Source organism: the organism of the source record quoted next, unplaced genomic scaffold (genome assembly GCF_019419815.1).
Source record: "Pyrus x bretschneideri cultivar Hongxiangsu unplaced genomic scaffold, Pyrus_bretschneideri_v1 Contig45, whole genome shotgun sequence".
Classification (NCBI taxonomy): Eukaryota; Viridiplantae; Streptophyta; class Magnoliopsida; order Rosales; family Rosaceae; genus Pyrus; species Pyrus x bretschneideri.
The window spans coordinates 3,209,922-3,234,694 of NW_025999779.1; the positions used below are offsets into that span (position 1 = coordinate 3,209,922).

The window sequence follows — 24,773 nt, forward strand, 5'->3', positions numbered from 1 at the left end:
AATTTCAAGTTTGATGTATAATCCACTCTCAAGACTTTTATTTTAAAGGTTCAAACTCCTCCTGAATTTAAAGTTCAAAGTATAAGATCTGATTCAGGGGGTGAATTCTTGAATAAACCACTCCAAAGTTTTCTTATTGATCAAGGCATCACCCATCAGTTAAGTTGTCCTCACACTCCTGAGCAAAATGGGTATGCAGAGAGAAAACATCAACATGTAGTTGAAATAGGCAAAACACTGTTATCTTATAGTGGTTTACCTGCACAGTTTTGGATTGAAGCTTTCCAAACTGCAATCTATTTCATTAACAGATTACCTCCTCAATCTTTTGTGATCAGTATTTAGGAAACTTTGTTTCATGCTCCTCCTAAGTATCATACATTGAAGACATTTGGATGTGCCTGCTATCCATGGTTGAAACCAAGGTTCTAAAAGACGCTAGGTGCTAGTTGAGCAGTGAACTGGGGCTAGGCGAAGCCTAGGCGGATTTAATGAATTTATTAAATATTACATAAAATTAATTAGATTTACTATGTAATATATAAATAAATATGAAACAATATGTAACTTTGTAAAAAGAATAATATATGTAATGTAAGATTTCAATTATATTTGGTCTTAGAAAAAACAATAAAGCATTAAAACAAAACCCACATAATGACCCATGCACTCCACTTGTTCCAAATCACTCCCAATCGATGAAGCCCTACCTCTGTCACATTACCCATGGTTTCAATCTCATATCAAAGGCTTATAATGTAAAAAATATTGAAGAAATCAATTGTCTATTTAATAATAGGGCTAGTGGTGGACATGACAGTAAATATAGCAAAGTGGTACACTCTTCAACACCTTTTGATGCCTTGAAAACTGGAAAACTCTTTATTTTGGGTTTTCTTCTATTTCCTTTTCCTCCTTTCTCACATCTTCGTTTCATTTCATTTTTTTTCTTTTCTTCTATTTCCTCTTCCTCCTCTCGTAAATCTTCTTCCATTCTCTTCTGTAAATTCCTTTCTTTTTCCAGTCTGGTGTCGCGAGAGTTGGAGTTGAAGATGTGAGTCTGCTTAATCAAGGCCAAATAACATGATTTAGGGCAAAAGAGAATACAACGACGAGAATTGTGCACAGAGAAAAATAGAGTTCAAGATGAAAGTTGCAGAGCCAGCGATTGAAGAAGACAAGATTTAATCTACCTAGGCCGTCTGGACCGCCTAGAGCGCCTAAACGGCCGCCTAACTCCCCACCGATTTCCGTAACAATTTGCCTTAAAATGCATCGGGGCACCACCGCCCAACACCTAGGCCCCGCCTAGGGCGATTTGTAGAACACTGGTTGAAACCTTATTCAAGTGACAAGTTGGATACAAAGAGTAAACAGTGTGCGCTTCTGGGCTATAGTTTGAATCACAATGGTTATAGGTGTTTGGATCCTGCTACTAACAGGTTATACATATCAAGACATGTGGTGTTTGATGAATCCTTATTTCCCTACAAGCATTGTTCTCAGGTTTTATTTCCAAGAACAACTTCAAGTCATCACTCCACTGCTTATATTTCTCTTACTATCCCAATACCTATATCACATTCTGAGAAGTATGTCACCCCTGCAGCTCTATTAGATGCACCCAATTCAACTATGTCTTCAACAACTTCTCATACTCCAGATGTCATTCCCAATTCAACTATGTCTTCAACAACTTCTCATACTCTAGATGTCATTCATCACACAACAACATTTTCTAGCACAGAAGCATCTCACACTACATCTCCTACACCAGAAACATCTTATTCAACATCTTTACTTCCTCCAGCTCCTGTTAATTCCCATCATATGATTACAAGAGTAAAAGAAGGTATTCATAAACTTAAGGTGTTCACTGCCACCAAACATCACCTTCTATCTACTGTTGACACTTTACCAAATTACCTACTACTCCCTCAATTTTTCTTTAAGCTTATAAGCATTCCCACTGGATGGAAGCTATACAATATGAGTTTCAGCCTTGCAGTCCACTGGAACTTGGGAATTAGTTCTTAACAATCAAAATTACAACCTTGTAGACTTCAAATGGGTCTTCAAAGTTAAACACAAACCAGATGGCACCATTGAAAGGTATAAGGCAAGACTTGTTGCCAAAGATTTTCATCAACAGGAAGGATTGGATTTCTCATAAACCTTTAGCCTTGTTGTAAAACCCACTACCATCAAAATCTTACTATCCATTGTTGTCAATTATAATTGGTTTGTACACCAATTGGATGTAAGTAATGCTTTCCTTCATGGTCATTTGAATGAATATGTGTATATGATTCAAGCCCCTGGTTTTGTGGATCCTTCCAAACTTCATCATGTCTGCAAGCTTAGGAAATCACTTTATGGTCTTAAACAGACCCCTAAAGCTTGGTATGAGGTTTTCTACAATATTATTATCTCTTTGGGTTTCAGTTCATCATATTCTAATACCAGCTTGTTTATTAAAAGAGATACATCCATTACCTTTATATTGGTCTATGTTGATGATATAATCATCACTGGAAGTTTTTGAGTGTCAATCCATCATTCCAAGCTTCAAGCTCTGTTTCCTGTCAAGGATTTGGGAGATATCCACTACTTTTTAGGTATTGAAGTTCAAAGATCAGCAAAGAGTTTGTTTATGCATAAGTCTAAGTATGCCTTGGACTTACTTAAAAAGACGGACACGCTTGGAGTTAAACCTTATGCCACACCTGTTTTTGCATCCAAATTGGATCATTCCGGCACTCTCTTATATGATCCCACTTATTATAGGTCCACAGTCGATGCTTTACAATATTTAACTTGGACAAGGCCTGATTTAGCCTTTGCAGTCAACCAAGTCTGTCAATATATGCATTCTCCAAGAATTATTCACCTATCCCAGTCAAGAGAATCCTAAGATACTTGAAAGGCACTGTGGATTCAGGTATTTGGTTTACTCAAGGTTCTTAATGTCTCACTGCTTGGTCTGATGCAAATTGGGTAGGTTGCCCTGTGGATAGAAGATCTTCCAATGGTTACTGTGTTTTCCTAGGACCTAATCTAATTTCATGGAGTGCTAAGAAACAAGCTACAGTTGCTCGATCTTCAGAGAGGCAGAGTACAAATCTCTTGCCAACATTGCCGCTAAAATTACTTGGGTGTGCAAGATTCTGCAAGATATATCCTTTCTTTTGCTAAAGACACATGTGATCTATTGTGATAACAAAAGTGTCATTGCTCTTGCATTCAATCATGTTTTCCATGCTAGGACTAAGCATGTTGAAATCAACTATCACTACATCCGAGAGAAAGTTTTACTTGGACATATTGGTGTGCATCATGTTGCTTCTCTTCTTTAAATTGCAGATATTTTTACAAAGTCCTTAGTTGCTGATCGATTTGCTGCTCTTACTTACAAGCTCTCAGTACAATCTCCCTTCCTTCAACTTGAGGGGCTGTGTTAAGAGTGATACAATCTCACACAACAACAATGCACCAAAACCACCTAATTAGATTCTAACTTAGCTGTTAAGCTTAGGATGGTTAGTGATTAGTTATTCATTATGCTGAGCTAGCATATATTGTTGGGATATGATATTTATGTATGACTTTTTATCCAAAATAGTTCCTGAGATTTGCATAACACATAATTTTGGTCCCTAAAATTGAAAATCAATAGAAATGGTTCCTAAGATTTTCCATCATCCATGATTTTGGTTATTCCGTTAAAAACTCTGTTAAGTGGTTCCGGAGCTTTTGGTCGGAAGTTTGGGCAATTTTCAAAGCTTTGTAACTCAATCGTTTCTTAACCAAATTTAACCCATAATATATCAAAATCAAGATAGGAAAGTGTAGAACAAGATTATATCATTTGGAAGCCCAATGGTTGCCGAAAATGGCCAAAAAATAGCCTGAAAAGTGACTGGTCCGCGGAAAAATTGGAAAACTCGCATGAAACTGAGTAAATTTAAACGTTTATAACTTCTTCAATACTCAGCGAAATCGAGTGATTCAAAAACGAAAATCATACTTCTCGACAATAGGAAGAGAATGATACCTTTCTTGATGGCTAACTCGCCTTAGTTTGGCCGGAAAATGGCTCGAAGGTGGCTGTCTTGGTCACATCGAGTGGGCCAAACCATGGCAAGTTAGCCATCAAGAAAGGTACCATGCTCTTCATCTCATCAAGAAGTATGATTTTCGTTTTGAATCACTCAGTTTCGTTGAGTATTGAAGAAGTTATGAACGTTTAAAGTTTACCTAGTTTCCGTTGAGTTTTCCAGTTTTCCATAAGACCAGTCACTTTTCAGGCTATATTCTGGCTATATTCGGCAACCTTTGGGCTTCCAAATAAATATAATTTTGTTCTACACTTTCCTATCTTCATTTTGATATATTATGGGTCAAATTACAAAGCTTTAAAATTGCCCAAACTTCCAGCCAATGGCTCCGAACCACTTAACCAGAGTTAGAAAATCTCAAGGACCAAAACTATGTGTTATGCAAATTTCAATAACCATTTTAGATAAAAAAAAAACCTTTATGCATAGATAACTTGTGTAACGATATATTGAGTTAATGAAAATCAGAGTCTTATTTTACTCTCTCTCTCTCTCCGCCGACAAACCAATAAACCCTTTGATTAGACGTAAATTTACGTTTTTGGGAACATCCTCTCTAACGCGCTCTCTTGATCGCCATCCGACAGACTAATGATGGCAGCAACCAAAATTAGCTAAAAATGATGCATTTAAAATGTGGTAGAATATCACATCAGAATATTGGTTAGAAAGAAACTGCAACTAAATTTACATCAACTTATTCAACAACCAAAGACTAACTATTTTCCACTGCAACCAAAAAGGAAACTGTAATGATCAAAGACCTCTGTCCACAGCTTTGTAAGGAAATGCAAAACCATCAATCTGAACGTCCCCATCCTTTCTTTTCTACAGCTACCTGAAATTTCCCAACTACCTAAAATTTTCCAGGCATTCACACGACCTACCAATTAGTCAGTCAAAGAAGCTTCGACTTGTTCCAGCACTGTGTTCCATCACCATCAACAGCCACCCGTTCTTGTTATCTACACCAGCAAAGGCCTACTCTAATAATTACAAATTCACAGTTGAACTGACCCTTCGGATTGAGAAACGGAAGGCTACGAAAGGTGGAATGATCCCTGCCCTTCCGTAATGGCATATAACAGCTTCTCTTTCATCGTCTCCTGAAAAAGGAAAAGGAGATATGTTAGCATCTTGTCGGTGCAATGTTTCCCTACAAACGACTTCTAGTACGAAAGGCTATAAGGAAACAAAGCTCACTTGTGAAGAGTAAGGCGGCAGCTTAAGATAATTTGCACAAGTCATCACGCTTGGTAGGTCTAAGTCTGCGCAGTTGCTAGATTGCTGTAGAGACAAAGCAAAGAAGGATCAGATGACGATGCCTATACAACGAATAAAAAGCAATCAGGAAAAAATAATGTTTTTCTGATAGGCACCTTTCGAACAATAGTTAACTTCGGACTGAGAGATGCAAAACCTCCAGGAGGTAAGCGAGGTGCCCCAGTCACAAATTGCAAAAACGCTCTTCGCTGTTCTTGGTCGAACTTGTCTATGATTTCCAGCAACTGAAATTCAAAGGAAATGGTGATATAAAAATTTCTTAAATGCACATGAAACATCAACACAAACCAAAGAACAGAGAACAAACTACTAACATTGATAATGGGAGGACTGCTAACTGTGTAACCATGGTCGAATTTGATATGATCAAGGAGCTCATTGAACTGGCAAGATAAAAATTTATAAATTAGGAATATAGTCAATAACCCTTTAAAGTATTAAAATTAAGCGGTTGCAGACATACAGCCCAAGAATCACGTTCTCCACATAATAAACGCTCTAATTCTTCTTCGGTGAAAATCTGAAGATGCTCAATAGGGAAAACCTGAAACATCAAAGAAGAAAGAAAACATAAATCTATATCGAAATGAAAAGGCGTAGAGGTAATTTAGCCAGCATGCTATTGAAAAGACATTTCATGATAGTACACACCTGGTTAAAGCCAGATTTGAAAGCTTCCACTTGTCTAGAAATTCCAGCAGTTACAGTTGCATCCGCCACTAGTGAAACATAATCTTCCAAATTTGTAATATTTACCTAGAAAGTGGGGTAAATTGAATTTCCGGTTCACCAAATGAAATAACTCAGAAACAATAAATGGATAAGGTTAGTGAGACTTACCATTTTATGATCAGGCCTAGACGACAGAATAAAATCAGGATAGCCAGGAAGTGTGAAATCAAGACAAAGATCCTCAATATGGGTTTTCCGAAAGCACAAGTCAAATTTCAATGTTGTACTTTCTCCCTGAATGGATTCCGAAAATTTTTTCCTGTCTACAAGAGCCTTAAACTCTAGCAGTGTCTTGCCAAGCTCAGGATCAAATGACAGGATGTCATACACACCAAGTTCCTGGAATAAGAAAACATATGTTTTGAGATGAAACATTGCTTTACTAGTGATGATGAACATTCACTTTCAATAATAAATAGTGCAGAAATTGGGAGTACCTTGCCAAGAATAAGTTTGTAGAAGGCTGTGGAGAAATGCACATCCAAGACACGCCCATCTTGGAGCGCTTTTCCTACGATTTGCCCCAAAAGGACAAACTTCTTAATTACTTCACTGAACTGTGTCTGTATCTCATCAGATGTACCCAACCATGGACGAGGGAAAAGACCAAAAGGACATATCAAAATTCCACTGTCCCCAGCATGGCTTGTACCAGTGGTAAAAGACCCACGATCCTCTCTCCACATGCCTAGACCAGACTTCTGAAACTCGTGACTCACCAAGGTGTAGAATTCCAAGGTTGGACCAAGACCAGTACCAACTTCTTCATTGTATTCCACCTCAAGGAGCACCTTCTGCCTGGCATGCAGGTCCATCATTTGGGCAGCAGAATCCAGAATTTGGTTGCGGAAAACCAAAAACTTTTTTCGAGGCATGCTTCCGGAGCTTAGTCTCCTGTCACTGGTCACCCCTGAATCCCTATAAGATGGTGAATGAGGCTGACCTAGCAGTGGGCCAAATGCTGCCAAACGGAAGTACTTACATTTGACCTCAAAACTAAATAAAAAGGGACACGATTCCATTAACTGATTACACCACAAAGGCATACCACCAATGGACACTGCTAAAGCATCCCGCATCTGTTGTTCCAATTTTTCTGTCAATTTACTGCTCACGAACTCATTCTGAGGCACTGGAATAACTGCTGTCTGAAAATTATCCAAGTCATCGATTTTCCCTTTAGCAAAAGCACATATTCTTTCACGAGACATCAGATGAAATATAAGCTTATTCATCCTTTCCAAGCTTTTGAGGATGTATATTATATCATAAACGGGACTTGACTTCTCCAAGTCAGAAGCAAGATCATAAGCAAACGAGCTGGAGAAAAATGAAGTATACAACTCATGTACGTCAACTTTCTGAGCAGAACTTTCTGCTGAACAAAGACATTCTTTATGTGTACCATATTGACCTCAGCCTTTCTGTATGTTAATGTGTATTCTTGACTCCAAAGTTTTGAACCAATGACAATTTCATGTTCGTTCATTTGTTGTTGCAGAATTGCTTGGTACAATGTCAATGACTGGCTCCAGCTGTTGCCCTTCAAGATAAAATAACAGTTTCGAAGAAGAATCTTCTTTGCTACAAGATACTGGATACTGTTCTTCCATCTCAATGTCTTCCTCTGAGGCACATTGTGCTTCTTTTTCCACAGGTTCCTGAAACATTAAACCACCGACAAAAGTAAGGGCATTGGCACAATCTTAGAGCTGATTAGAAGAATCAATCATGACTAAATTTATCCAAAGTTGTTCAAAGAAAAAAGAATAGTGTTTTCTTAAACATAAGTTCATCAAAGATTTCCAGGACTTGTCTGTCTTAAGCTTATCGCTTGTTTAAGTGAGGCCACTGTTAAATTGACCTCATCTACCTGAGAAGTAAGGCTGAGGATGACAAAATGCACCCAACATAAACTCATAAAATTAAAATAAAAACAAAGACTTTCTCCTCTCTAAAAGCATTATTATCAGTATGATTAATTGTGAACCGGAATAAAAACCTGCAACTCAGGCAAGTCCGTTGACATGCTTTCAGGCTCCATAGGATGTGGACTTCCCCCTTGGCTAGAGCTTGCATTTGATGGTGATTGATCCGGTAGACTTTCAGATTGGTCCTTAACTTGTGTAGGTGATTTAATGTGGCTGGTTCTTTTTGCTTTGACTTTAGGCCACAGAACTTCTTCAATGGCATGCAATGAGGAAAAAGGATCCACAGTCAGAACACCTTCACGGTAATCACAAAGACGCGTGTCCCCTTTGTCTTTCACAAAATGAACTTTAATACATGGATATGTTGTGCGACGCCCATATGGAAGTGTAGCATATGAACTTCTTAGCTTGGGCACATTGCTCAAAATAACAGGGAAATTTTCCAAAGAAGATAGCGCATTTTGCAGTTTGCGTATTAATGTTATCATGGGTAGGTCCACAGTGATCATGTCTAAAGGAGAAAATAATAGCCTTGCAAACACCTCAAATCTTTTTTCTACAGAATAAATATCACTGTTACCAGCACTAAGTTCCCCCTTTTGTTTCAAGTACTGGCCATTGGACAGATAAGTCATTAAGGACCTTAGAATTCCAGATTCGATAAATTCAAAAGTGGAAATGGGTTCTCGTCCACCAAGCTTTTCCATTACTTGACGCATGATACTATAGAACCTTTCTTCATGCTGATCAAGAGCATCATTATTGGTGGACGCGTTCAAATCACTTATTGCAGAAGAAAATTTTCTAAGCTTCTGAAGGACATCAGTTAATGCTTTCTCAGGGTCATACAATTCTTGTGCAAAGTACTTGGTCCTTATATGCTTTGCAAGATTATAAACAGGAATCCTTTTCAAGCATGCAACTTCCTTTTTCTGACACCGATGGTGATCTATCAGTAGCAAAAGCATAACACAAGCACCTCAGGACCTCCCTCGAAGTAGACTTCTGACGAGGATCCAACAAAATCTGTGAGCCACTAAACACAGGGAACAACAACCTCAAACATTTTTCCAGGGTTACCAATTGACACTTATCAGGTGTTAACAGTGCATCAATGGCAAAAAAGACGCCTTCTTTTATGAAAGAGTCCAAGAAATAATCAGAAAGTTTCTGCAGGATTAGCTCAGCAATATGTAGAGCTAATATCAACACATGGGGATCCTTTCGTGTAAACACTCCAGCCAAAAAACTGCCACATTGAGAGGACTTATTATAATTAGCAAGAATTCCTAGATTTATTGATCTCTAGTGAAAAAACAAGGAGACATATTACCTTGAAATGTTGGCCTTCTGAAGCAATTCTACAAGCATGTCTGATGTGCTCAAATAAATTAACTTGTCGATAACAGATAAGCAGCCATAGCAAATATATAAATTGGCACCGGAGTTTACGAACTGTTGAGAAGTGAAATAAACATTACAATACTATTCACTGGCTGGATGGAGTGCAAATAAAGTGCCATGTATTATCAGAAACAAAACCTGAGTCAACAATGGAAGTATATCCATTCCAAACTTTTGCAGAAGATCAGGTTGATTAACTAAAAGAGATTCCTTATCCGACAACTGTGGATTCTCTTGATCTCTGGTCGAAGTTGGAAGAAGCTCATTTAGCAATTTCAAAACTTCATATACCTGAAGGAGACAAATAGAAACAATGATCCCATTCAATTTCCTCAAGTTATAAATAAAACAACACATGCTTATTTTGTAATCACAAAAGATTTTTACACATTTTCTTTGAAAGTCGGTAATCATCTCGCAAATAAAGAAAGAGTAGTAAGTCACAACATTTTCAAATACACAATTTGACATTCTTAAGATTCAATAAGAATCAGTAACCCTGGAAAAAGAAAAGAACCAAAAGATCCACTTGTAAACCTGATTGCAATGCCCATCCACCACATGATTAGAGGACATTCCATGAGAGAGGTCATATGTAGATAAGATATCCTTCAATATGCTGCTTATATTAAGCTCATACAGAGCCCTGAAGGCTACAACCGAACCAGAAGAAAGTTTGGCAAGTACCCCCATCAAACCCTGCCAACCAAAGTATAACAGTGAGAACATCTTCCAAGGCAGTAAAATACAGAAGGAAGCGGGTCTCAGAAACATGATATTGAGTTGCTTACATTACTAAGTGGCTGGGATAAAGTTGGCCGGGTATTCAAGCTCATAAAATGTGTGACTTGACGAATCATCCCATGCTTACAAAGTTCATCCAGCATCTCAGTGGACTGGCTCACTCGTTCTGTAATTTTAATTAAGCAAACAGCAACCATTTCGACAAGCTGAGAAAATAAAACAAAGTATGAGTAGTACGGTCATTTGAAATATATGCAAAAGGCATAAAAACACACTTTCACAGTCCATACCTGAGGATCCTCATACTGGAGAAGATTGCACAGTATGGGGACAGCCTCCATGAAGGGTGAAGGGCATTCAGAAGGAAGTTTCTTACAAATGTTCACCACAGTAGAAAGGGCAACTCTCTGATGCAGATAAGATATAAGTAATATAAGAACCATTAAAAAAGAAATGATCTAATTTCTAGCAAAAACACATCAGTAATTGAATTACCTGTATACTTGTCGAAAAAAAATCGATATAATTCAGAACAGCCATTATTGCCCCAGACTGTAAGCACGCAAGTGGCTGCTCCCGTGACATTTTCTCCAATGCTTGTAGACACTGCGGAAGAATAATAAAAGAATTTCATGCAAACCCATTATTACATTGTATAAACAATACCATAAATGTCATGCCTGGATAACATAAATATGACCATGTACAGCAAGTCAGCAACATTACCTGCTCAGGTACATCCAAGTATTCAAAAGCCATTAGTCTCTGGCAAAGAGCAGGAACTGCATCATGCCTAACAAGGAAGCCAGATGACTTCGGATACACATCGCATAAATAAGTTATAGCCCTTATAGCCAATAGCATGATATCCGGGTTAGTATCATGCCTAGCAAGTCTAACAAGAAGCGGTGATAATGCGTCTGACGTCATCCCGGATAGTGAGTCCTCTGTACAGAAAGACAGGACTTCACATAGCTCGGTGAGAACAGCTAACTGCCCAGAAGGGTCAGTGTCTTCACTTAAAGATGATAAGATCCTCTTAAACTTTCCATGATCACCCGAAGATCTCCGTCTCTGATAGTCCTTGAGTTCACTGTGTCTTTCGTCTGCATCATCTGAATCACAAGACCCATATGCTGAATCCCTCTCACGTTCTCCCTCTGAGCGACTATTAGCCGAAGCAGAGGATGAAGTGTCCATATCATGGTCATTGGTTTCAGGTGCAGAGTTCACAGAATTCATATGGGTTTGAGCTGAAGAGTTTGATGAACTCGCTCTAAACTCCAATGAATTGCACGCCCGCTTATCTGCTGGCAATTCATCATCAAGCTCAGTGCGCTTTTGACCTCGATTCTCCATTTATAACTCCAATTTCACAGGAACCAATATCTATCTACTCCTGCATGATCAGAGCATAAATCCACCTTAACTCTAGTTCTAAAACTGAATTCAACCCAGAAATCCAATTCATAATTACCAAACAATTGAAAAAAAAAAAAAACAATTAAACTTTAGCATCAGATAACACTTACAACAGACAGCAAGCACAAAATACAATCTTAAACTGAAAATCGAAACCCAAAAACAGACGATCATCAAAAAGCACCCAGATGATCAGCAAAAAGCTGGAAGCAAAATGTATTTTACTTATGCCAAAGCTTGCGTTTCTATCGCATACCAAACACTCAAATCTTCAGTAGCAATATAGATTCCCCAAAAACTTAAGCATAATCCAACAACAACCGACTCATAAAAAATATTTAAATCTCCAAAAAATAAAACCCCAGAAAAGCAAAAATCCACATTCAACACAAAAAACACATCATTGGTTGTTCATATCAACACGGATAAGTGTGATTATGTATTCAAAAGGCGACGGATTAATCAACAAAAAAATTAAATTAATCAGAATTTGGGAATTATGGTTGTCTAATTGTACCTAAGGTGCAGTAGTTGTTGTTGGTGCTGTGGTTGCTGGTATCAATCGGCCTTCGAGGGAGTCGAAGACGAATTGCAGAGGGAAAACGTGTAGGGTTTGCGTAGGGCTGAAGGGCTCGATTGTCTCTGGGATTTTTTTTCGCCTTGGAATTCTTCTGGAGGACGACGGTGGCGGTGATGATGATGAGTGTGTGAGGGAGGGTACGGAAGGAAGATATATATGTGCGAGGTGAATCTTTTTCAATCAAAAGACTTGTATGGAATGGAACATGTCGTATAGTTGAAGCTCTCACCTTTATTTTATTTTTCCAATTTTAATTCAATAATTTCATATTTTGGGTTTGGGCTACAAATGTTTAGTAGTTCGATTTGTTTTCTATGACTATTTTTTATTTTATTTATGAACAAACGATATTATTTATATTTAAGAAAATAGTGATGGGCTTAACTTAGGATTAGCAGTAATGTGGTCCAAACTTGCTTTTGGTGAGAATCGAACTAAGATCTCTCACTTATAAGTTAAGAGGAATACCACTAAACCGTAATATACCCCTACCCAGACATAATTATCTAAGCTCACCAATGAGCTCCATGCTCTTTTTGTTTTCTACCACTATTAGATTGATTATTCTTAACCTATGCTATTTGTTTTTCATGACATTCAGTTCTATGTACTAGTGAAAGAAAATTGCTGAATTTAGAATAGTAGAAGACTTATTTTGAATTGCTATTGACAATTGTATTATATTTAATTATATTCAATTTGTCTTGTGACGTAATTTATACTTACTAATTAAGGATTTAATAAACTCCTTTAAAATTTAATTGAATACACCTACACTTTCAAATAAATACTTATGAAAAAGAACTAAAATCTAATTATCAAAATCTCAATTGAATACGTCTTAGTGACCAATATCATGTGGCCTTTTTCGCCTCACAGGAGGAAGTCTTTATGTTTGGCACTGTTATGAGCCAGATTGGTTGTTTAATAATTTGTTTTATGGTGTAAATCTTTTAATTCAAATATGATGAAATTCTTATCTTTGGAAAAAAAAATACCAATAATAATTATGATTAATAAGTTATTTATTTATTTATTTATTTTGTTTAATTAGTTATTTTCTTTATAAGAATTGCATTTTTTTTACGGTTAGTACACTTGTAATGATAAATTAGAGATTTTTAAGGAAAAGACTGTCTTCCGAGGTTCCTTGATTAATTAGAACTCCAGAGGCTAGCTGTTAGCCATTGACTATTGTGTATATAAGTCGCATTAAAGCTGATGTAGGGCTGATGGCCGCGCGCCGGGATCGCTTTTGTGGATCATGAGTAGGATGGATCTGGACCGTCTGATTCTCGAGATTCATTAGCTTCATTAACACCGCCTTATGAGTGCCCCTTGATTAGGCCCTAATTCCAATGCTAGGTCCCAATCATGTAGAAATTGTAAATCTAATTGTTTGTGCAGCATATATTACGGTTTTAGTGGTAGTTTTTTTTATTTGTAAGTGAAAGGTCTTAAGTTTGATTCTCATTAAAGACGAATTTGAATAACATCGCCAAAGGCGAATTTGAAAAACATTATTGTTATCCATTGTAAGGTTTTGCCCACTTCTTCACCCCTTTAGGCCTTCTTTGGTGGGCTGGATGGGTAGGTTGTGATTAATTAAAATGGAGTTGAGTCAAGTCTGTTGTTTATTATATCAAAATGTGAGATGAATAGAACTAGATATGATGGGTTATGGATTTATAATAAAGTGAGTTATATTACATATTCTTATACATGAGTTACAAGTTTTATCTTATAAGTTCTTACCAATTCAATCATATCCCTAAAATCCAATCCCATCTAACCCACCAAACGAGCCCTTAGTTTATATAATATCGTTTATTTACAACAACAAAAAAATAAATAAAAAATAAAAATAACTTTTTGTTATACTTTATACTTTGAGTAAGACCTAATTTTAAGATGTCAATTAGTATTACGAACTAATAATGTTCTTCACTCGTAAATGACCCTTTAGGCTATGTTTGTTATGCATAAACGAACATTTTTCTATCCTATGTTTGGAAATACCAAGTTTTTGGAATATATTTGGCGTATTTAATTCTCAACAAGAGTAGGTTAGTCGTAAAAAATAAATTAATGCTTTATTTTGGTTAGGAGTGAAATTTTTACTACGTTTCGTAATTATTCTACGATTACCTTTTATTTTTATTTTTTTTTGAGGTAATATTATTTTACGTGTTTTATGTTATGTCATGATGCAGTCAACTGAGTTGAAAGAGACATTAGTTTTACAAACATGGACATGCTCTTTGGTCTTTCCAATCGATTTTCACACTTAAAACAACAAAATCACTTTAACCCAAACCAAAAAGACATAAAAGGCCGCACCTAAATTGCCCAAATTCTCTCCATAACAATTTAAAATGGCTCAAGTTTCCAAAGGTTGTCATTAGAATTCACAATCACAATGACTTATCCCTGTATTCATAATTGGAAAAACCAAAGAACCTACCACTTTAGTGAAACTACCGTCTATCTCAACCTAATTGACAAAATATGGTAACATAGAATACAAAAGATGAGTACATGGGGTAAAATGAGTCAGAACAAAATGTAGAGTATAAAGTGAAACTTTATGTATAATTGTTGACCTTGAAATTACAAGACCTATATGGTGTCAAGCAACTATTGAGCTAACTACATCATTCTTGTGAATGCGGGCGGTTGGGCGAGTAGAATAGATGTGGTGGTAGTGTTGAACGCACTGCTAACTTCTGCACTTAGTGACTACTACCGAGGACGAAACGCCTCTCGACCTAGGGTTCTAGAGCCTGAAGACAAGGTTGCTTAATTCATTGCAAAGTTCAAGATCTTTTGCACCAGGTTCAGCAACTTCACTTATATTCGTGAGAATATAAGTGGACCGAATCGGTCTCAAGCAGTAGGGGCAAAGATACTCAAATAAATTGAGTGTATTTATCGTGAACGTTGTTTGACCATCTGAATTAGGGGTGGGTTCAAAAAACCGAAAATAGAAAAAAACACACCAAACACCAAAACGAAACTGAAAACCGAAAAAAAAAAAACTGAACTAAAAAAGAAAAAACCAAACCGAACCTTATTGGTTTGGTTTCGGTTTTGGAGGTTCAGAAACCGAATTGAATCCCTTTACACTTTATGAATGTATGTCCATGATGTTTCTTTTGTGAAACTTTGTTGCCAAGTTTGAAACTAAGCCTAGGGCTTTTTCAAGGAGCATACTTTGTTCAATTAGGAAGGATATTTCATTGGTTATAGAGGAAAGTTTTGGAAGAGCTTCTTCATTTGTTTGCTTTTTGAATGGATACGGTGATCATTTTTCTTTGCAATTAAGGTTGTTGATAGAATAGAATTGGTTTATATGATCTCGTATACGTACAACTACCTTCCCATATTCTCACTTTCCTCATTTTCTTATCATTAGTCTACCAATGCAAGCCTCTTTTCTAAGTTTCATATTAAAAAAAGATCAAGTTTTATAAAAAATAAAAAAAAATCAAAAAAATCAAAACCGTACCAAAACCGAACCGAACAAACCAAACCAAAACGAATCAAACCGAAGTTTCGGTTCAATTTCGATTTTGGCAAAAAACCGAACTGAATGAAACCGAATCCACTCCTAGTCTGAATACTGAACTTTGAAATGCACATGTGAGTAGCTGATCATAGAACAACTCATTTCGACGAGAAAGCTAATGAAGTGACCTCTTTCTACAAAAGAATTAAAGACTCTTCGCCGGCTGAGACTTGGATAGATAACTGACTGAACTAGAAGTAGTGTTGTTCTACCAAACTGAAGGTACTCCTAGAGCGACTAGTTCTACGACTCAAGTGATGTTCCAATGAACTGAATATGTTGACGATTGCCAACACAGTGATGTTCTAACAAAAATATGTTGTCGGTGGCCAACCTAATTATATTCTAACAAATTGTATATGTGTTGATGGGGGATTAGGATAATTAATTATTTTTTTTTCAGGGTTGTGAGTACGCTTTCCTGTGAAGCGCTAAGTAGTTCGTTTGTTGAGTTGAAAAGGTTTCTCACATTGCAGAACCACTTCTATTTATAGAGGTGGATCTTGTAATGGGCAAGTCTACCGAGTTGGAAAATTCTGATAATATTCCAATTCCTGAGCATATTTTCTGAATACACTTGAAATTATTCTCGGGTGAAACTCTATCGTTGCCAAGTCTTGTCGTCTTCGACTAGGACTTTAAACCTAGATAGATTCTGCGATTGTTTCAACCTTTATCTAGAAACCAATCATGATCCTTAATAGTTCTCTTATCAAACAACTTAGAATATACGAGTGAAGTGGGTGCGAAATCAGGTCCAAATAGTAGTACAAAACCATAGCTAGAATTAAGGCTTAAATAAAGGGTGGTGCGTCTGAAAATTTTGTGATCATTGTGATTGGCCAAACAAGGAAAACCGACCCAACTTTTTATTGGCCAATGACAATTATAATACCGAATCTTTAGGTTGGTCCTTTTGCCAAATTTGCCACTATGTTAATTATGTTTTGGTTGGAATCCAACAATACTAAGCATGACCTGACATGAAAGAAGGAAATGCCTCATTTGCTAATCAGTTAGCAATGCTTTTAGAATCTAACGTTTCTAAAAGCGTTTTCAGATAACTAAAAGTTTAAAGGTAGAACAACAACGTTTGATAAGTTATCTTATATACTTTAGTTATAGAAACACTTTTTAGTACTTTATGAAAAACACACAAGTGATCCTTTGTAAAACACGTCAACGTTTGACAAGCGTTTTTAGCAAAATTTTTAGCAAAACCACTTACAAGTTCAAATACTTCATACGGAAGCAATCAATTCCGAACGGCTCTTATTAAGCGTTTTACAAGATATAAGCATGCGTTACATAACTTAAGCATATGAGACTTATGCTTTTCTACTCACAAGAATAAAGAAATAATTAGAGATTGATATCGAGGCATCTTCCACTAAGTTGCTACGTATGGGAGAAGAAAAGGAACAGGATTGGTGCACCGCGCGCAAAACCCGAACTCGATCGACGTGGAATTTGGGAGCGCAAAAAGCAACGTGTTGACGTGCAGCTCCGCGAACGAACCGCATCGACTCTCTCTATCGCTTTCTTTTTCTTTCTTTACTTTCTCATGGATTCCTTTTCTCTCATAAAACTATGGATTATTTCTTCCTTTCTGTGCACAAAACTGGTATTTTCATGGATTGAGTAGAGATTGATATAAGAGTAGAAATATCAACTTAAATGCTGACCAGATATTAGTTTTAGTCCTATCATGAAACCCCAAATTACTTTTATAGCACAGGTGTACTACTACTATAACGTTTCAAATTACTAATGCAAGACTATGAAAAGTCCTACAAAGATTATTCTATTAGTGGAGTCACGTTCAACAACTAGCCTTTGTGGTTCAAGACAATTAAGTCCCGTTGGTGGGTTGGATTGGATAGGTTGTGATCAATTAAAATAAACTTGAGTCCAGTCTATTGTTTGTTGTGTCAAAATGTAAGATAAATATGATTCGATGAGTTATGAATCTACAATAAAGTGAGCTATCTAACTTATCATTAATACATATATTATAAGTCTCTATCTGTCCAATCATATTCCTAAAACCCAATCTCATACAGCCTACCAAAAGAACTATTAAGATCATCCACCATTCAATCTTAATTTAACAGCCTACCAAGCGGACCGTTAAGATCACCCATCATTCAATTTTAATGTAATAGCATGTGATCATTTAATTTTTGTCGGTGTACTTCTTCCACCACTGTTTGATTAAAGTGAACGGCAAGTGACGACAATTATATTCGACCATGAAGTCAAAGAGAATGGGAATCCGTCTTAGTAACCCGTAAGGGTGTTAGTGAAAAAGGATCGAATCAGTACATTAAGAAGGGGCCGGAGACTATCTACCAAGTGTCCCAACTCCATATCACCGCATCCAGTGAAAAGTACGAAAACACCCTCCATTCATTTCAATTCACAACATAGAGAATCTTATGAGAACATTTGCTTCACTCACGTAGGACCATTCGTTGTTTCGCACGTTTAACATTGATTTTTTCTGCAAAGACGATGACTCCTTGCATATTAGAACTCAGAAGTTGCATATTTCCTATCTTAGGAAGCATTTGAAGGACTTACATAACACGAGTACACCGCTACAGTAATAGTACAAGCAAGGCAGGCAAGGGCCAATTAAGAAAGACTTTGTACGGAAACCCGTGTTCAACTAGAGTAGCGAACCTAGAAAGCTTAGTAATTAGCCAGGAAAGTTGGAGTAGAATGCAAACTGGATAAGCGAACAGTCATTTTTTCACGAATTCTAGCTGGTTGTAGAGGGATTAAACATTCCTTTGAACGCCATGAGAAGACCTAGGGTCCGTATCGTGTAAATTATTCTCCTACAATTCAGCGTGTAATGAAACTGCCCAGAATAACAAAAATTAAAATATACTATAGAATTTGGAAGTAAATAAGATTTCCTACACAGTTTGGTAACAGGAACGATGCCATAAGTCTACAAATCAGAAGAAAACAGATCCTCCTGAGATTTAAAATACCAGACATTCAACTTAAATAAACTCCTTACCATAAAAACCATACCAGTAAAGTAAGTACTAACGGACGTGAATGAAATCACTAATATTACCCTCGAATTATAGCTGTCACAACGGAAATAATTTAACAAGTTATTCGTCGCTGTTTGTTCCGCGCACTGGACAAGATCATCTCAAACGGGCAGCTGAATTGTTCTGTAGCTTCAAGAAGACTTGATCTACTCTGACCCTTGCATAGGAGTTATCATGTGCTGGTTCATGTGACAACAAATCATTCATTAGATCAGACCATACCGAGTACAAAAACCACAAAACCAACATACTCACAAGTCACAACTAGCAATAACATTTCTATAGTTTCATAAAGCGATTCATCGAAAACAAAGCCAAACAGACAAACAATAATATCGCAAAAGGCAGGCTCAAGAAAAATCCTTGACATGCAAAAATGTCATCTTAAAGTTTAAGGATCTTTCATACGTAACTTTGCCGCACCGCTGGTATGACATTCATCACATTTTCTCCCTACCCAAAATTTTAACATTATAGAAGCTAGACTAAGCTATTGGGAGCTCAAAGTTGAATTAAAACATGATCCCTTACAGTACTAATAGATCTACTAACATCGGATGCTAAAATGCAACTACTACTGGTCAGCAGTAAGGGTACAACTTGGGTTGGGCCAATCCGAACCTGCCCATGTCCAACCCAACTTTAAACCCGAACAAGCGGGTGTTTTTTTAGTTATAACCCGCCCGAACCCAACCCAATTTCAACCCGTTCATTGATTGGGTTAAGTTGGGTTAATCATTTGCCCATCCATCCCCAACCCAACCCGCCTAACCAAACCCAATCTAACCAGATTGTAACCTATATCAATTAATGCGCATATTACACCCAAGTGTGCCAAGTCCAAAAACCAACGCCCTTTCTAATAATTATTAATAAATTATCTTTTATAATTACTTAAGCTTTTAGGGAATAAGAGGCTTTGATTAGTCAGCCCATATTCATAGTCTCTAAATCCTAAAGCTTTATAGTAGATTGATTTATGAAATTAGAGTTAGCTAGCTTTGATGCTACTTGGCTTAATTTTTTTGGGAATTCTTGGAAATTAAGTTGGTACAAGATTAAACTTGAAAAAAATTGGGCAACCTAAACCCAACCCAAATAAACCCTAACCCAATTAAACCAGAGCCCAAATGAACCCGAATGAACCACCGAACTCGAGCCCGAATTGTAAAAGTTGGGTTAGGATTGGGTTGACCTTCCAACCCGCCCGAGTTGCACCCTTAGTCAGTAGCTTGCCACATCTCACGTTCACCCCAACCAACAGTTTATATTGTATAGATAATCTTAACTATTGGAAAGCACACACTTAACCTAGCATACGTTGGGTAAAATGAAAAACATAGCAACAACTACAAACTCTGCACAAAAGCACCAACTATAAACTCTGCAGCAACAAGTGAAAACCTCAAAGACGATCAAACATGGGACAATTTACACTAGTATTTCAGGGCATGCAAAAAATTAATGTATAAAAACAAGAAAACCTCACAAAAACATGCATGGTTTAAGTGCTTGGGTGCAGTTTTTGCTTTATTTTGCACAGAGAAAAGGTTATCCACATTCCACTAACAAATGATCATCCAGCATATGATCAATTCGATCAATGACATGCACAATTACTACATAATATTGAAAAGAACATCTTCGTATCTTTAACTGAAGTGAAAAACACCAACCAACCAAAGCCAGGAATAAGATTAAATCATGATGTGCAAACAAATTGTGTCGATGATTCTTCGTGAAGAACCATCACTTGGCTGTGCACATATCATGCTCAAAACATGCAAAGGAAGATGGAGCTTCAATGGACGGACCCCTCAAATAAGGACACCTTGTAGCCCCCACTCCGTATTATGTTCCAATGATCCAAACCATCTAGTTTTTAGGGCTTCCCGTAAACATCATCCTTGCAAAAAATACTCAAATCCAAAACCATTTACCCTCTTAATTAAATGATTGTCATTTTAGTGTCTTCTTGAAACATTTCCTTCTATTTTCTTGGGTACAACTAGATCTCTTCATGGTTTCGGATTTGTCCAATTTTGTGCAAGGATGCTTTTTAAGAAAATACCTAAAATTAGATGGTTTGGATCATTTCAACAAAATTCGGAGGCAAACCCTACAAGGTGTCTCTCGAATAAGGTTATTTGACAAATCCATCAATCGGAGGAGACAATGCTAAGGAAAATATTGCTTATATATAGATGGAAATGATTATAATTTATATGGAAATGTGGTGGCAATAAAAGGACTACTGTCTAACAAACTTTTTTAAAAGAAGGAATAATTTCTGAAAACAGTTGGGTAAGTGGAGACAAAGAGCAAGAGATTACTTGAGAATTTGAGTAGTTCCCTCCTTGGGAGAAAGAACCTTGGTGAGAAATCTGCTCTAAGAAAAAAATTGCCACCATAAGAGGATAAGATAAGCTTTCATATAAATTACAACCCCCTAAAAGAAGTAGCACAATTTATACCAAGTAAAAAACGATATGAAAAAATATAAAATAAAGATTATCGCTTCATTAATAAAATAAGGGAATTGTTATTAGCACTCCAAAAAACTCATTCTACACGCATCAGAAGTGTATTTTTCATTCTAATTAAGACTGTTTGGAATGCAAAATAAGATTTTTGGAGTGCCAATAACAAGTCCCTAAAATAAAACCATATTCAACCTGAGGGTTTAGACTTGGCTGAGCATCTTTCTTAGAAGATGAATCTCCGCCTTTCCCTGAACCCTTGGTATCACCCTGTTTGCCACCACAAATAGAAATCCGATAATTAGTGAGAAAGATCAATCAAAGCAAACGGTAGAAATTATAAAGACTGCTGCATGAATAAAAAATGACAATTTTAACTCACCTCCACCTGCAATATCCCAATCAACCCAGAAGACAATCACCAGAAACAAAAGCAACAATGTATTAGTCAAAGCACAAAATGAAATGTTACTAATAGATTTACCAAATTCGAACCAACAACAAATGAGATAAGAAAACACTCGTTTCATTTTGCGACAAAATGAAAACAAAATGTTACTAATGAATTACCAAATTCGAACCAACAACAAATGAGATCAGAAAATACTCGTTTCGTTTCGCGGAACAAAAACAAAATGAAATGTTACTAGTGATATTACCAAATTCGAACCAATAACAAATGAGATCAGAAAACACTCTGTTTCATATCGTGACAAAATCAAAATGAAATGTTATTAATGAATTTACCAAATTTGAACCAGCAACAAATGAGATCAGAAAACATTAAGTTTCATATTGCCACAAAATCAAAATTAAATGTTACTAATGAATGTACTGAATCCGAACCTACAACAAATGAGATAAGAAAACACTCCGCTTTGTTTCAAAACACTGAAATTCTGAGATTAATTGAATACAAGTAATTCAAAAAATAAAACAAACTAATGAGATCAATATTTTTCACTTCCCTATCATTTCCCAAATCCCACTAAATTTTCTCTGAAACCAAACAAATACAAGCAAAAAAAGGCGAACACAATTTAGACAGAGTTACCTCTCTGTATTTGGTGAGGTAAACCTTGAGGGGGTCGATATAATCCTCAAAGCCTAAAGTCGCCATTGCCCAGAGCAAATCATCACCGTTGATCGTCTTCCTCTTCTCTCTCAGGCACTTGTCACTCGCCCTGCACACAATTCCACCCCCACACATCAAACCAAAACAGACATGATAAAATTTTCAAAAACAAAATACGAAAAAAATATTACAAAGCGGCGTCGTACTCAGAGGTGACGAAGCTGATGAACTCAGAAACGCATTCCTGGACGGTTTCCTTGGCATCCTTGGCGATTTTTCCGTTAGGAGGAAGCGCCTTCTTCATGATTCGGCTGATGTTGGCGATCGGGAGGTACCGGTCCTGCTCCCGAACGTTCGAGCGCGGACTCCCGCTCCCGTCGCCGCCGCTCTCGTGGCTGACGCCGCCTGGACTCACGGGAGCTTCCGCCATTGAAACCCTAGCTCAATTACAGCAAAAACAGCACAGAAATAACATAACAGAACCGCAATCGGAAAAATCAGAAACCCTAGACTCGCCATAATTAGGAGAGAGAGAGCATAGAGAGAGAAATGGAGGAGTGAGAAAAAACCTGTTTGATTTTATTTGGCGCGAGAGATGGAGATTGCAGGGAGGATTTTAGATCGGACGCTGGAGAAGAAAGGAGAGAGGAGACGACTGGGATGAGAGAGTGAGGTTTATCAGCACCGTTGGTTTTTCCTTTTTAATATTTGGGAGAGGTGAGAGAGAGAGTGAGGGGAGAGATTCCGTGTTCTGTTGCGGTTACTGTTGTGGCGTGGTCGCTGTGTGGTCATAACGATTAGACCATGTGGTTTGGGCAGTTCCAGATGGACTCTGCATCTGTGCGCTAAACGACGTCGTTGTGGCTCCCATTGAAATCATGTTTCGTACGATTGTAAGCGTCCATCAACGAGAGAGAATTTTTTTTGTAATGAATCTCGGAAATTCTCTACTTATATTTGTTCATCGTATATTATACGATTAATTTTAATCAGATATATTTTTTTTAATTTTAAATAAAAATTTATAATAATTTATAACTGCACGATATACTATAAACATATATAATCTAATGATCCATAAAATCCTCACAAATAAGATTTGATGAGAATCTTCATTCACTCCCATCCAATCGACAATAATATCGGTGGTCGGTCCTGCTTAGTCCATTTTTTCACTATGACATTCACTGCGGTGGCAGAAGATTCGTAGCACCTAAGTTAGGTAAGAAAATAGATTTGGCATATTTCCTCATTTAGCTGATTATTTTGAATTTTTTTACTTAATCAATTTTTGTTTAATTTTTAATTTTAATCGATTATTTTATAAACTTTTATAAATAGTTAATTTTCGTTAGATTTTAAAAATTTTGATCTAGTTTTCTATATATTTTGATCATGTGAACAACACATAAAATTTTAGAATCAAAATGCAGAGCCCAAATTTTCTATTTATAAAATTTTAGGTGGTTAATCGGCTAAAAAGGTGTAGTCAAACTTAGATTTGAGAGGATTTTAAAAGACTTTAAAATCCTAAGGTAGTCAACTAAGGGGCCGTTTGTTTGCCCTCACTAAAATCATTGGACTGGACAGGACTAAGGATTAGTCCAGTCCTAAGTTTGTTCCCAGCAAAGATTAGATTTAATGAGACTAAGTCTCACTCGCTTAGACTAAATCATGGGCTAGCCAATCTTAACGAAGCCCCCCAAAAATCATGGGACTAACTAAGACTATCATCTCTCTCTCGTCCTCGTTATGCTCAACAACCACTCCTGACAGACTCCTCATCATCTCCGATCACCTAGATCAATCATTAACTTTTCGATTCAACTCTCTTTCAAATCCATTTCACAACCAACTTTCATGTAAAATATACCAAATTGAAGCTGGGAGTGACAAGATTACGATTCTACCTGAATCGAGGCCAAAAGGTGGTCGAATGTGGCCGGAAAATGGCTTGGAAGTCTCGGCCTGTTTGGGCCTCTTCGAATCCATGATAGATTCGAGCATGCAAAGCTAAGATCTCGGTCCAGGGATGGTGAGGAATTTGTTAGCGGTGCTAACTTCATCCAATTCAACGAGGGTTGGCTGGAAAACACGTCGAGAAACCTGCAACTCATCGGGAAAAATGGAGCCGTGAGGTTCCTTTCGAACAGCGCATAGCTAGAAAGGGAGGGAGGACTAGAGAAATAGAGACTGGAATTAATAAGGAGTTTGACCGAGAATGAGAGAGAGACAGGAATGGAGAGGTTTGGGAGGAAAAAAAGAGGGAGAAGATGGGACGAAGAACTAAGAGAAGAGGGAGAGAGCGGAAATAGTAGGAAAAGATGGAGAAAAAGATAAGATCATAATAAAATATTAATAATT

At 37.0% G+C, this 24,773-nt stretch overlaps 2 protein-coding genes across 5 annotated transcripts; both read right to left on the bottom strand.

Annotated features, from left to right (window-relative positions):
- Positions 1 to 4,728: 4,728 nt before the first annotated feature.
- Positions 4,729 to 12,332, bottom strand: LOC103934383 (E3 ubiquitin-protein ligase UPL4). Its single transcript, XM_009344130.3, is given in 20 exon segments — positions 4,729 to 5,224; positions 5,322 to 5,405; positions 5,498 to 5,626; positions 5,717 to 5,785; positions 5,866 to 5,946; positions 6,054 to 6,158; positions 6,243 to 6,473; positions 6,572 to 7,551; positions 7,554 to 7,659; positions 7,661 to 7,795; positions 8,137 to 8,964; positions 8,966 to 9,314; positions 9,399 to 9,520; positions 9,608 to 9,760; positions 10,007 to 10,168; positions 10,261 to 10,419; positions 10,504 to 10,620; positions 10,709 to 10,819; positions 10,940 to 11,612; positions 12,153 to 12,332. Coding segments are annotated over 19 exon segments (4,620 nt in total). The 5' UTR covers positions 11,573 to 11,612; positions 12,153 to 12,332; the 3' UTR covers positions 4,729 to 5,158.
- A 6,327-nt stretch (positions 12,333 to 18,659) lies between these two features.
- On the bottom strand, positions 18,660 to 23,180 carry LOC103934350 (nuclear transcription factor Y subunit B-1). 4 transcript variants are annotated; one of them, XM_048567509.1, is made up of 7 exons: positions 22,979 to 23,180; positions 22,616 to 22,846; positions 22,389 to 22,518; positions 21,717 to 21,722; positions 21,530 to 21,604; positions 21,188 to 21,238; positions 18,660 to 19,033 (listed from the first exon to the last, which is right to left on the bottom strand). In XM_048567509.1, the coding sequence occupies exons 2-7, from the start codon at positions 22,837 to 22,839 to the stop codon at positions 19,001 to 19,003; spliced, it is 519 nt and encodes a 172-aa protein (XP_048423466.1). In that variant the 5' UTR covers positions 22,840 to 22,846; positions 22,979 to 23,180; the 3' UTR covers positions 18,660 to 19,000. The 4 variants fall into 4 exon arrangements, with proteins under 4 accessions (XP_048423466.1, XP_048423465.1, XP_048423468.1 ...); XM_048567508.1 differs by having other exon boundaries at positions 18,660 to 19,039; XM_048567511.1 differs by having other exon boundaries at positions 21,188 to 21,243.
- Positions 23,181 to 24,773: the final 1,593 nt, after the last annotated feature.